At 36.8% G+C, this 14,198-nt stretch overlaps 1 protein-coding gene across 4 annotated transcripts in view; it reads left to right on the top strand.

The window, feature by feature from the left end:
- LOC132554522 (prolyl 4-hydroxylase subunit alpha-1-like) overlaps positions 1-12,505 on the top strand; it is a 32,551-nt gene extending 20,046 nt beyond the window's left edge. For 2 of the 4 annotated variants that reach the window (XM_060218841.1, XM_060218840.1), the window contains exons 8-13: positions 2,239-2,309; positions 3,204-3,303; positions 6,095-6,148; positions 7,633-7,698; positions 9,146-9,214; positions 9,370-12,505. In XM_060218841.1, coding sequence (XP_060074824.1) covers positions 2,239-2,309; positions 3,204-3,303; positions 6,095-6,148; positions 7,633-7,698; positions 9,146-9,214; positions 9,370-9,537 — 528 coding nt within the window. In that variant the 3' untranslated portion in view covers positions 9,538-12,505. Of the gene's footprint in view, positions 1-2,124; positions 2,196-2,238; positions 2,310-3,203; positions 3,304-6,094; positions 6,149-7,632; positions 7,699-9,145; positions 9,215-9,369 lie in introns of all 4 variants that reach the window. The other 2 variants (XM_060218842.1, XM_060218843.1) reach the window with 1 other exon arrangement.
- Positions 12,506-14,198: the final 1,693 nt, after the last annotated feature.

Raw genomic sequence — 14,198 nt, 5'->3', positions numbered from 1 at the left:
TTTGAATGCCAATGGTGTACATGTCAATAGATTTGTGATATTTACACTGATTCTATTTTTGATGAACATTGAATACCGGGTGAGTGATGCAAAGGCCTCTTGTCTGGAGATGCCCTCTTTGATAAGGGTATTTTCCTGTCATTATACTTTACAAACACATTTGCTGATATTTTAGATCCTGTCCTTTGCTAAGCTGATAATTTAGATACTGTCCTTTGCTAGGCTGATATTTCAGATCCTGTCCTTTACACAGGCTGATATTTTAGATCCTGTCCTTTGCTAGGCTGATATTTTAGATCCTGTCCTTTGCTTGGCTGACATTTTAGATCCTGTCCTTTGCTAGGCTAATATTTTAGATCCTGTCCTTTGCTAGGCTGACATTTTAGATCCTGTCCTTTGCTAGGCTGATATTTCAGATCCTGTCCTTTACTAGGCTGATATTTTAGATCCTGTCCTTTGCTTGGCTGATATTTTAGATCCTGTCCTTTGCTAGGCTGATATTTCAGATCCTGTCCTTTACTAGGCTGATATTTTAGATCCTGTCCTTTGCTAGGCTGATATTTTAGATCCTGTCCTTTACTAGGCTGATATTTTAGATCCTGTCCTTTGCTTGGCTGATATTTTAGATCCTGTCCTTTACACAGGCTGATATTTTAGATCCTGTCCTTTACACAGGCTGATATTTTAGATCCTGTCCTTTACACAGGCTGACATTTTAGATCCTGTCCTTTGCTAGGCTGATATTTTAGATCCTGTCCTTTACACAGGCTGATATTTTAGATCCTGTCCTTTGCTAGGCTGATATTTTAGATCCTGTCCTTTACACAGGCTGATATTTTAGATCCTGTCCTTTGCTAGGCTGATATTTTAGATCCTGTCCTTTACTAGGCTGATATTTTAGATCCTGTCCTTTGCTTGGCTGATATTTTAGATCCTGTCCTTTACACAGGCTGATATTTTAGATCCTGTCCTTTACACAGGCTGATATTTTAGATCCTGTCCTTTACACAGGCTGACATTTTAGATCCTGTCCTTTGCTAGGCTGATATTTTAGATCCTGTCATTTACACAGGCTGATATTTTAGATCCTGTCCTTTGCTAGGCTGATATTTTAGATCCTGTCCTTTGCTAGGCAGATATTTTAGATCCTGTCCTTTGCTAGGCTGATATTTTAGATCCTGTCCTTTGCTAGGCTGATATTTTAGATCCTGTCCTTTGCTAGGCTGACATTTTAGATCCTGTCCTTTACACAGGCTGATATTTTAGATCCTGTCCTTTGCTAGGCTGACATTTTAGATCCTGTCCTTTGCTAGGCTGACATTTTAGATCCTGTCCTTTGCTAGGCTGACATTTTAGATCCTGTCCTTTGCTAAGCTGACATTTTAGATCCTGTCCTTTGCTAGGCTGATATTTTAGATCCTGTCCTTTGCTAGGCTGATATTTCAGATCCTGTCCTTTACTAGGCTGATATTTTAGATCCTCTCCTTTGCTAGGCTGATATTTTAGATCCTGTCCTTTACACAGGCTGATATTTTAGATCCTCTCCTTTGCTAGGCTGATATTTTAGATCCTCTCCTTTGCTAGGCTGATATTTTAGATCCTGTCCTTTACACAGGCTGATATTTTAGATCCTGTCCTTTGCTAGGCTGACATTTTAGATCCTGTCCTTTACCTGTCCTTTGCTAGGCTGACATTTTAGATCCTGTCCTTTGCTAGGCTGACATTTTAGATCCTGTCCTTTGCTAGGCTGATATTTTAGATCCTGTCCTTTGCTAGGCTGATATTTTAGATCCTGTCCTTCGCTAGGCTGACATTTTAGATCCTGTCCTTTACACCGGCTGATATTTTAGATCCTGTCCTTTGCTAGGCTGACATTTTAGATCCTGTCCTTTGCTAGGCTGATATTTTAGATCCTGTCCTTTGCTAGGCAGATATTTTAGATCCTGTCCTTTGCTAGGCTGATATTTTAGATCCTGTCCTTTGCTAGGCTGATATTTTAGATCCTGTCCTTTGCTAGGCTGATATTTTAGATCCTGTCCTTTGCTAGGCTGATATTTTAGATCCTGTCTTTTACACAGGCTAACATCTTATTTCAATTTTTATTTATGTATATTTTTTTACCAGCTGAATACAGCGACAGTTCGAAACCCTAAGACTGGAGTGATTGAACCTGCCGATTATCGAATCAGCAAAAGGTACTCGGGCTTTAAATGTTATTCTTTGTTTTTCTGGTGCTAGCTTGGAAGAGCCACAGTCCACAATGCAAAGACTGGTAAATTAGAAACTGCAACATACAGGATCAGTAAAAGGTTAGTACTAAATAAAGGATAAAGGTGAGTACTAAATACAGGATCAGAGGAGAGTGCTACATACAGGATAAAGGTTAGTACTAAATAGAGGATAAAGGTGAGTACTAATTACAGGATCAGAGGAGAGTACTACATACAGGATCAGTAAAAGGTTAGTACTAAATAAAGGATAAAGGTGAGTGCTAATTACAGGATCAGAGGAGAGTACTACATACAGGATCAGTAAAAGGTTAGTACTAAATAGAGGATAAAGGTGAGTACTAATTACAGGATCAGAGGAGAGTACTACATATAGGATAAGAGGTGAGTACTAAATACAGGATCAGGTTGAGTACTACATACAGGATAAGAGGTGAGTACTAAATACAGGATCAGGTTGAGTACTACATACAGGATAAGGGGTGAGTACTACATACAGGATCAGAGGTGAGTACTTCATACAGTATCAGGGGTGAGTGCTTTAAGCAGGATCAGGGCGAGTACTGAATACAAGATCAGGTTGATTATTGTATACAGGGTTAGAGTGAGTAATATACAGGGTCAGGATAAGTACTTCATACAGTATCAGGGGTGAGTGCTTTAAGCAGGATCAGGGCGAGTACTGAATACAAGATCAGGTTGATTATTGTATACAGGGTTAGAGTGAGTAATATACAGGGTCAGGATAAGTACTTCATACAGGATCATGGTGATTACTTCATACAAGATCATGGTGAGTACTAAAAACAGGATCAGGACAAGTACTATAAACATGATTGAAGTGGAGTACTATATACAGAATTAGGATGAGTACTATATCCAACACTATGACTGAAACAGTATGAAGATTGCATCATCACTGTTATTCTATAGTGAAGACCATTTGTAGATGGCAGCATCTTCATTACATTACAGTGCCTGGCTAAAAGATGAAGATGACTTGGTAATACAACGAGTCAACAGAAGAATAGAGGCATCTACTGGATTAGATATGGCTACAGCTGAAGATTTACAGGTAAGTGGTAAACTATACACGAAAGCTCTGTATAGTGGTGAATACACACAACAGGTATCACACTATACAGCCCTGTATAGTGGTGAATACACACGACAGGTATCTCACTGTACAGCCCAGTATAGTGGTGAATACACACGACAGGTATCTCACTGTACAGCCCTGTGTAGTGGTGAATACACAACAGGTATCTCACTGTACAGCCCTGTATAGTGGTGAATACACACGACAGGTATCTCACTGTACAGCCCTGTATAGTGGTGAATACACACAACAGGTATCTCAATGTACAGCCCTGTATAGTGGTGAATACACACAACAGGTATCTCACTGTACAGCCCTGTATAGTGGTGAATACACACAACAGATATCTCACTGTACAGCTCTGTATAGTGGTGAAGACACACGACAGGTATCTCACTGTACAGCCCTGTATAGTGGTGAATACACATGACAGGTATCTCAATGTACAGCCCTGTATAGTGGTGAATACACACAACAGGTATCTCACTGTACAGCTCTGTATAGTGGTGAATACACACAACAGGTATCTCACTGTACAGCAATGTATAGTGGTGAATACACACAACAGATATCTCACTGTATAGCTCTGTATAGTGGTGAAGACACATGACAGGTATCTCACTGTACAGCCCTGTATAGTGGTGAATACACACAACAGGTATTTCACTGTACAGCTCTGAAGAGTGGTGAATACACACAACAGGTATCTCACTGTACAGCCCTGTATAGTGGTGAATACACACAGCAGGTATCTCACTGTACAGCCCTGTATAGTGGTGAATACACACAACAGGTATCTCTCTGTACAGTCCTGTAAAGTGGTGAATACACACAACAGGTATCTCACTGTATAGCTCTGTATAGTGGTGAATACACACAACAGGTATCTCACTGTACAGCTCTGTATAGTGGTGAAGACACACGACAGGTATCTCACTGTACAGCCCTGTATAGTGGTGAATACACACAACAGGTATTTCACTGTACAGCCCTGTATAGTGGTGAATACACACAACAGATATCTCACTGTACAGCCCTGTATAGTGGTGAATACACACAACAGTTATCTCACTGTACAGCCCTGTATAGTGGTGAATACACACAACAGGTATCTCACTGTAAAGCCCTGTATAGGGGTGAATACACATGACAGATATCTCACTGTACAGCCCTGTATAGTGGTGAATACACACAACAGGTATCTCACTGTATAGCTCTGTATAGTGGTGAATACACACAACAGGTATCTCACTGTACAGCCCTGTATAGTGGTGAATACACACAACAGGTATCTCACTGTACAGCCCTGTATAGTGGTGAATACACACAACAGGTATCTCACTGTACAGCCCTGTATAGTGGTGAATACACACAACAGGTATCTCACTGTACAGCCCTGTATAGTGGTGAATACACACAACAGGTATCTCACTGTACAGCCCTGTATAGTGGTGAATACACACAACAGATATCTCACTGTACAGCCCTGTATAGTGGTGAATACACACAACAGATATCTCACTGTACAGCTCCGTATAGTGGTGAATACACACAACAGGTATCTCACTGTACAGCCCTGTATAGTGGTGAATACACACAACAGGTATCTCACTGTACTGCCCTGTATAGTGGTGAATACACACAACAGATATCTCACTGTACAGCCCTGTATAGTGGTGAATACACACAACAGTTATCTCACTGTACAGCCCTGTATAGTGGTGAATACACACAACAGGTATCTCACTGTACAGCTCTGTATAGTGGTGAATACACACAACAGGTATCTCACTGTACAGCTCTGTATAGTGGTGAATACACACAACAGGTATCTCACTGTACAGCCCTGTATAGTGGTGAATACACACAACAGATATCTCACTGTACAGCCCTGTATAGTGGTGAATACACACAACAGTTATCTCACTGTACAGCCCTGTATAGTGGTGAATACACACAACAGGTATCTCACTGTACAGCCCTGTATAGTGGTGAATACACACAGCAGGTATCTCACTGTACAGCCCTGTATAGTGGTGAATACACACAACAGGTATCTCTCTGTACAGTCCTGTAAAGTGGTGAATACACACAACAGGTATCTCACTGTACAGCCCTGTATAGTGGTGAATACACACAACAGATATCTCACTGTACAGCCCTGTATAGTGGTGAATACACACAACAGATATCTCACTGTACAGCCCTGTATAGTGGTGAATACACACAACAGTTATCTCACTGTACAGCTCTGTATAGTGGTGAATACACACAACAGGTATCTCACTGTACAGCCCTGTATAGTGGTGAATACACACAACAGATATCTCACTGTACAGCAGTATACAAAAGATAGGTTTAGAAATCTCTCCATATTTAGTTTATATATATATAGTTTTGACCACAAATGACAGGGTACGAAATCTCACTATACAGGAAGTGTTGAATACAAACGATAGGTTTAGAGATCTCGTCACAAAGGGAGAAGTGAAAACACTTGACAGTCCTGCTTACAACCAGAAATAAGGAATCTCACGGTCCTGATATAAGACCAGTTGGATTGAATTATATTGATGAAGGACTACCAAGTTTTACCTGTAACCCATCTAATAAAAAACAAGATTATTTTTTGTATGAACCTGAAAGGTAATCAACCGATTATATTGTCTTAGTGGAAGCTATCGACTAGTGTAACAATAACAGGCCCATTAGACCTCATGTTTTCGAAATAATTATCTTGATCTCAAAATGTTTTTCGCAATTTCAGATTGCTAATTATGGTCTTGGTGGACATTATGAGCCTCATTTTGATTTTGCAAGGGTAAGTGACTTCTTTTAGCTCACCTGGTCTGAAGAACTGAAGAGTTTATGCCATGGTGCAGCATCCATCATCTGTTCCTCATCTGTCATCTTTCCTTTTGCAACGTTTGAGTAAAAACAATCTCTATTCATGAACCACTGATCATACTTTGTTCAAACTTGGTCTGAAATATCCTTATTGAGTAATCAAGTTGATATGAATATTAGTTCTGGCCCCAGTGGCTTGAAGGCCAGAATCCAAAAGGAGAAATTTAGCAAGTGCTTTAAATTACTTCTTCTATAGAAATAATTGAATATTTCCTAAATTCGAACTGAAGCATTGTTGTGTAAAGGGGCATCAATTTTGTTTAAAAGTCGGGTCCCTGACCACTTGTGCAGGAGGGGCTGGACCAAAAAAAAGGAAGTAGAGAAAAATCTTAAAAGTCCTACTCCTCCTGTAGGAATTATTGAATTTTGCCCAGATTTGATCTGAAGCATTGTTGGGTAAAGGGAAAGTAATTTTGTGTAAACGGTGGCTCTCTGACCCTTTGGGCAGGAGGGGCGGTATGAAAAATGGGAAACAGAGAAAAATCTTTAAAATCCATCTTCTTCTGTAGAAATATAAGGATTGTGTCCCACTTTGGTTTGAAGCAGATCTATTTTAAATTAACCAAATTCACAACTTGAAGTCTGACTTCAGAGATGTTTGGCCAAAAAAGGGAAATGTAAGTTCTTAAAAATCCTTCTTTCATACAAAGATATTGTCAAAATTTGGTTTGAGGCAATTGGTAAATCTGACCACAAGTTCAAGGACCCAGGAGGGAAATTATTTCAGAAATTATCTGTTATATTTGAAATTCCTTGTTAAATGATTGAATAGCCAGGTGAGCAATGCAGGCCCCTTGGGCATCTTGTGAACCATTCTAACTTACATAAATATATAAGTGTAAGCATGTGTGATAGTGATGAGAGTTTTAGGGAGGTAGTCACTGTATTTTGCCAGAAGACTGAGAGGCTCTCTTGTGATAAAAAGTTTCTGCCTCATCAGTAAAGAAAATCATTTATGATATATAACTGGTAAATAGTGTAATAACTTCTGTCAAGAAAAGCTGGTGAAATAAGTTCTCTTATTAAAGGTGAATCAGGCCTGGTACGGAAATATATTTTGTGCTGTTTTTATAAATCAACTGGACTTAGTGGTGTTTATTTTGATTCATACACATGTTTATCACATAATATCCTTGTTATTCACAGATTGTGATGTCACTTTAAGAAATTGATTTTTTTTTAATTGATCATGTCATAAAAAGGATATTGAATTCAAAAATCATGTATTAAATTGAAACAAAATTGTCACGAATTTTTTATTTTAGTGAGACTTCTTCAGCTCATTTCAAAACTTCATGTATCAAGTTAAAACTCACTGAGATCCTATATCTCTAGGTGTTGGAGAGAAACTGTATAATAATTGATGATTCCACTGAAGGTCTGATGTCTTTTATACAGAAAGAAGAAAAACATGCTTTCAAGAGTTTAGGAACAGGCAACAGAATAGCAACATGGCTCACCTATGTAAGTAAGAAATAGTTGGAGGTTTGTTCTGATCTGATACTGTAAATATCCTTCCTTTAGAGAGAGTGAAAAGTCTATATAGCATTATAGTCAAGTGTAGTGCCAAGGTATATTCTGTGAAAACCCAGATATATTCTCTAAATACCCAGATATATTCTCTAAATACCCAGATATATTCTCTAAATACCCAGATATATTCTCTAAATACCCAGATATATTCTCTAAATACCCAGATATATTCTCTAAATACCCAGATATATTTAGTAAGTACACAGATATGAAGTTTTCAAGTACCTGGGTATACTATAATGGTATCTTTGTATATTTCTGTAAGTACTAAGTATAATCACTAAGTACGCAGGCGTATAATGAATTGACCTTCAAAATCAAATGAATATTGTGTTATAGAAAAATAAATCAAAATGCTGTGATTTTGTTTTTAAGAACCCGTGGTCAATGTCACACAAAAATATAATTTACATATTGACTGATTTTAAGGAGTCATTGTTCTGCCACAGATTTTTGAGGATTAGGTGTGTGATGGAATCACAGACCTCAAGAGAGGGTGAAAAACTGCAAAATACAGATTAAAACAATGTGTCAAAAATTTAGGAATAAATATAAAATGTGCAGCTTGGAATTTAACATTTTATACTAATCACACTAATCACATCTATTAACTTGGAGCGGTTTCATATACATGCACGTAAATATACTATGTAACCCCGTTACCGTAATCGGGGGCAAATAGATTTAGCATCTATGTCAACCTATTCTAAATTGTTAAACTAAATCCACTATTTGGAATTACACTTTGTTGAAAGAAACGAAATTATGATTAAGTTCTACAAGCATGTTATAAAAAATAAACGAGCAGTGTATGACAGACATACCGAATGGATTTGACCTGAAGATCTATTTTTAAATCTAGGTATCAATTATCACTTTACAGTGTATTACTAATAAATTGAATTAAACTGGAATCAAATATTTGAGTATAAACTGATATCAGAAAGGAATGATACAATAAACTTACACGATAGTTGCCTTAAGATGTTTTGATTATCATGAAGCATGCACGGTGCAACTATTTAACAAAAGAGTGGTAAATAACTAATACAAACTGAAAGGGAAGGTAATGTTTAGTTGAAAGTTATTGCATTATATCTGAGGTGATAGTTTGTAACCTTTGAAGAGAGGTGATTACATATAAACTGTGAGAGGGTGTGGGGGGAGGGGAGATAACCTAGTTATAGACATGGTCAGGATGTACAGGAAGGCCAAAATCTGAATTATAGACATGGCCAGGAAATAACTAATGTAATCATTTCCCAGATGAACAAATGTGTATTTTCAATATACTGAATACTAAAACAAAACAGAAAAATAATTATTTGACAAAATTATATGTCCGATGGATATTTTCATGACCGATGGATATTTTCAGATGAGTGATGTTGAAGCTGGAGGAGCAACAGTGTTTCCTTATATTGGTGTAAAAATTTTCCCAGAAAAGGTAATTTTAATATTGTTCTTTAAACATTTCAGTGTTGGCTTGTATCATATTGCTATTGCTATGTCATTTATTCATAAGTAAATGTCAAAGACTTCTTGAATTTTTTCAATGTTTTACCTTGATATTAAGAACCAGCTGGTGATGTCTATTTCTAGGGAGGAGCTGCATTCTGGTACAACTTATATAAGAGCGGTGAAGGTATATATAACACACGACATGCTGCATGTCCAGTGCTTGTAGGAGCCAAATGGGTTTCAAATAAATGGATTCATGAACGAGGCCAGGAGTTCCGGCGAAGATGTGGTCTACATCCCGACGATTAATGAAAAATCTTCTTCATTTCCCTAATTACCTCACAATTTCATTGAGCTCATTATCATTTCATAATATTCATCACAGAGAATGTAACAGAGTAAAACGAAATTTTCACTTGAATAACGATGTACACAAACCCAAACAGAACTTGCCATGTACCTAGGAGTGACCATTCTTAAACCATCTGTCTCTGAATTTATATCAGTGATAATGATTTGGTCCAGTAAGATGGAAGTAAGATTGGTCTTGTTGTTATATGAATGGTTGAAATGGTGTTTTAACGAAATTTTGTTTCAAGGAAATTTTTCTTTCTGACTTTTTTGTTTTCGTTTTTGGTTTTTATTTTGAACAATTCATCATTAGATCTTAAAGCACTCTCTGTTTGTGAAACTATCCACATCATTAGGTCTAAAAGTTTTCTGTTTGTGAAACTATTTAGACAATTAATGTGATGCATCCTGGGATAGTCATGGACAAAGTGGTGCATCCTGGGATACTCATGGACAAAGAAATGCATCCTAGGATTCTCATAGACAAGACAATGTGATGCATCCGTAGACAATGGGATGCATCCTGGGATACTCATAGAAAATGTGTTGCATCCTGGGATACATAGATAATATGATGCATCCTTAGACAAGGTGATGCATCCTTGGATACTCATAGAAAATGTGTTGCATCCTGGGATACATAGATAATATGATGCATCCTTAGACAAGGTGATGCATCCTTGGATACTCATAGAAAATGTGTTGCATCCTGGGATACATAGACAATGTGATGCATCCTTAGACAAGGTGTTGCATCCTTGGATACTCATAGAAAATGTGTTGCATCCTGGGATACATAGACAATGTGATGCATCCTTAGACAAGGTGTTGCATCCTTGGATACTCACAGACACTTTGCAGAATCCATCCATAGGTGCACAGAACTTTTAATAATATATGATTTTTAAGTTTATGAATAATGTAAGTTTACTAAACTTGTAGTATGTATTGGAAAATGACATTTTGGGCATAATTTGTTTATTTTCTATTGGAAATAGTTCAAACTTGGTTAGAATTATTAGTATAAGTTGACAGCTGGACGATATGCACATATTGATCCTAACTGACCCCAAAGGGCTGGAAGGCAGGGTCAAAAGGGGTCAAATTGATTCAAATATGATAGAACCAATTAAATACTGGTCATGGGTGGAAGAGTTTGTGTAGGAAAATCACAATAGTATGGTTAGAAGCCCTAACATGAGATGATGGTCAATGTTGTGCATGTTTTACATTTGCATTTCATGTACCATTTAGTTAAAGCCTACTTTGTTAACAAGATACAACATTGTAAGTGAGACGACTGTTAAGGCCCTTTTGGCCTCTTGTTGTTTGTACCTTTGTGTAAAGATATTTCTATGTTGATTAGTTAACATCTCAACAGAAGTGACAAATGTCCGACAGTAAATTTCATTTTTTTTTTTTTTTTGCAACCATTATGATGTCATATATGATGTGTATAAAAACATGTTTAAAAAAGGGCTGTACCATCTAATCAATCACATCTCTGGTCACAAATGTCATTTTTTGGAATAAATCTAATCATATCAAAATCACCAACATTGTTGGAAACTTAAATACTGTACATTGAGCTGACATTTTCAGTTGATATCAATGACACAGCTTTACATGCATTACACATAATGATCACACATGATTTTTTAATTTTTTGTATGTGATGCATGTTACTAGCACTGGCTCTTACAGAATTTTTTCAATTGTAAAAATTAATTTCCGGAACATATGTCCTGATGTTTACTTACTGGTGTGTCGAGTTGGTGGATTGAACTTAATTAGCCAATTTTATAACAACTAATATTTAGTGTTTATTTGATGTGATCTCATAAAACGAGAACAGCAGGTTCTCTTTTGACACAAGAATTGTAACAATTTTTCTGTACAGTAAAAGAACCTGCTTAAAAATACTTTGTATTTATATTGTATAACTAGAATACTTTGGTAATTTAAAATCAAGAAATGTGAAGTTGGAAATACCAAAACTTTCCTTGATCTTAAATTCCAAAAATCTCTTTTGTTAGGATAAGAAGGATATTCTAATAATGATTATCTGATCCCTGCGTAATGAAGGACATCAATTTTGCATAATTTACATAACTGTACATTTAAATGTAGCTGCAGCAGTATTATGTTATTTTGTAACTTTCTACAGTTGGTAAATGTGATGGCTTTAAAGGATATTTTATCAGACAATATGTGTAATGTAACCAAAGGTTGTCGGGTGAAAAACAAAATATGATATTAACATTAAAATGACTCGTATATCTCTCTCTTTAGCCCAGTATTCGTTCAGTTTTGGTTTACAACTAACCCCCTTTTTGATCAGTGTTGTTGTCCAGGTAACCCCCAGTTTAATCAGCTTTGTTGTCCAAGTAACCCCCTGTTTTGTTAAATGTCAAATGACTGTTAAGGCCCATGGCCCTCTTATTCTCAGTCTTCAGTCAGTGTCGTAAAGAGGTCAAGTTAGTCCCTGGACGTCGGAATTGAAACACTGCAGTACATACAAGTACCTTAAATCCTGATGGTGATCACATGATAGGATCTGTGAAATCCAAGGTGATGTCAAAAGGGGAATGGAAGGTGAAGAAAGATTTTAAATCCTTGTCATTTTTACAGAGTCAGATTTGATTAGTGTGTTATATAACCGGTCTTCTTATACTGAGACGTTGCTTTGTGTTTTGTTGCGTTCTTATGTTCAAAGGATGTTGTCCACAGGATCAGTAAAACTGTTTGCACTTTGAACCCACTTGAGCAGGAAACGGTTTAGAAGTGTCAAACAGAGGTCACTAGGACAGGGAAAGGTTAAATAGGGTCCTACAAGGATAATTAAGGTTAACTAGAGTCCAAGAGGAATTATTTTGGCAGGGCAAGATAAGATGTTTTAGAGTGGGGTTGGGGGTGGGGGAGGGGATCATAGTGACAGGCCAAGATAAATTATGTAGAGATAGGGTCACTACAAGAGGGGACCTTTAAGAATAGCTGATTTATCAGATGTGGAACCATGAGTTAATTTGATTTTTAATTCCCAAGCACAGAGTGACTATCACTGTTTTTAAGCTGCAGAGTAATTACATGTGCAGGACAAATCATCATCCTGTTAACCTGATAAAGATGCACAGTTTTTGAGATACATGTTCTAAATGGTTCACATATTGATCCAATCAAAACTTCTGTATATATTGAACAATCAAATATTGTGATTGGAATCAAGTTCCATGAATTTTGTTGTTAATAACTTTTTGAAGTAGTCGTACCCATGAGATCAGCTATAAAATTAATTCTAATTTTTGTTCGGTTTACAAATTATGAGACATGTGATTTCAAGAATATAAAATGACCCGAAAGTTTATGAAAATAAAGCCCCAATAATATTAACTGATATTGCAATATGCTACAAAGTTTCTCTGTATGAAGATGAACTGTTTGTATGATGTGAATATGTTTACTGTAATTTCCTTATCTTTCCAGATGTGCCATATTTACTGTTTATTCTTACCATCAAATGGTGTAGCAACTTATACAATATTATAATTTAATTTTAAATGATTTTTATGTTGTAAAATGGAATTCCATCTTAATTGTGTATTATCCATATGGTGTCAAATATCCATCCTGCTTGCACAGAGTTGCATTTCTAATTATTTTCACAGGTATACAGAAGTATTACTGGAGACCAAGAGTGTGAAGCTACCATTTCAAAGGGGTATAGGGACAAAGCTAGAATTTAAGGGAAGGAAGGAGCAACCATTTTTTTTTTTTTTTGAGGGGGGGGGGGGGGGGGGGGGGAGAAGATACCATTGAAGAAAGGGAAGAAGCTACCATTTTTTTTTTTGTGGGAGGGAAGAAGGTTCCATTTTAGGGAAGGAAGAGAAGGAAGAAGCTACCATTTTTTAGGGAGGGGTGAGGTAGGAGAGTATTGTTTACCCATATTCATACTATTGTGTCTGTTCAATCAATATATGATCACGGTAGTGGCTTAATTTCTACAGGGATCTTGATAAAACTGTGCCAAGGTCGGTTACAAAAATACCTATGACGGGTTCCTAGGTCAAAACCAACAACCACTGAAATGCCAAAAGGAAATAATTTTTATAAGGAATTCGGTTCTACATTGTTTTACCAGGGACAAATTTATGTTTAAGGTGAAGGTCATCATAACTTATAGTAAAAAAAATCATCAGATATACGCGGGAGCAGGAGTATTGATTTTTTTTTTACATTTTTCTTGTTTTCAGTTTCAAGTTGGCATTGTGAATAGCTTGATGCTACGTCCTGGACTTTGTTATGATTTGTGGATATCTGATCCACTGGGTTCAAACCAGGTGTCAGTAATATATGAAGGATGTACAGTCATATCCATGTGTTTCCCTCTGAGTGTCTTGGAGTTTAACCATTGCTTCTTGTTAAATTACTGTGATATTAAATATTGTTTTGTTGGAATGATTGTCAAAACAGAGACATATTGTCAATCTACACACACAAAGGATTATATATGTTGGAGAAAAAAATATTGCTATGTGTCAATCAATTACCCCTGGTATTTTTTTTTGTATGAATAATATATGCAGACCTATTGGGCCTCTTGTTTTTATTGATAGGAAAGC

Source organism: Ylistrum balloti, unplaced genomic scaffold (assembly GCF_031769215.1).
Source record: "Ylistrum balloti isolate Yb309-2 unplaced genomic scaffold, AGI_CSIRO_Ybal_v1 Utg370416, whole genome shotgun sequence".
In the NCBI taxonomy this organism is placed as follows: Eukaryota; Metazoa; Mollusca; class Bivalvia; order Pectinida; family Pectinidae; genus Ylistrum; species Ylistrum balloti.
The sequence above is the reverse complement of the archived record's forward strand: the minus strand, read 5'-3'. Positions and strand labels throughout refer to the sequence as shown.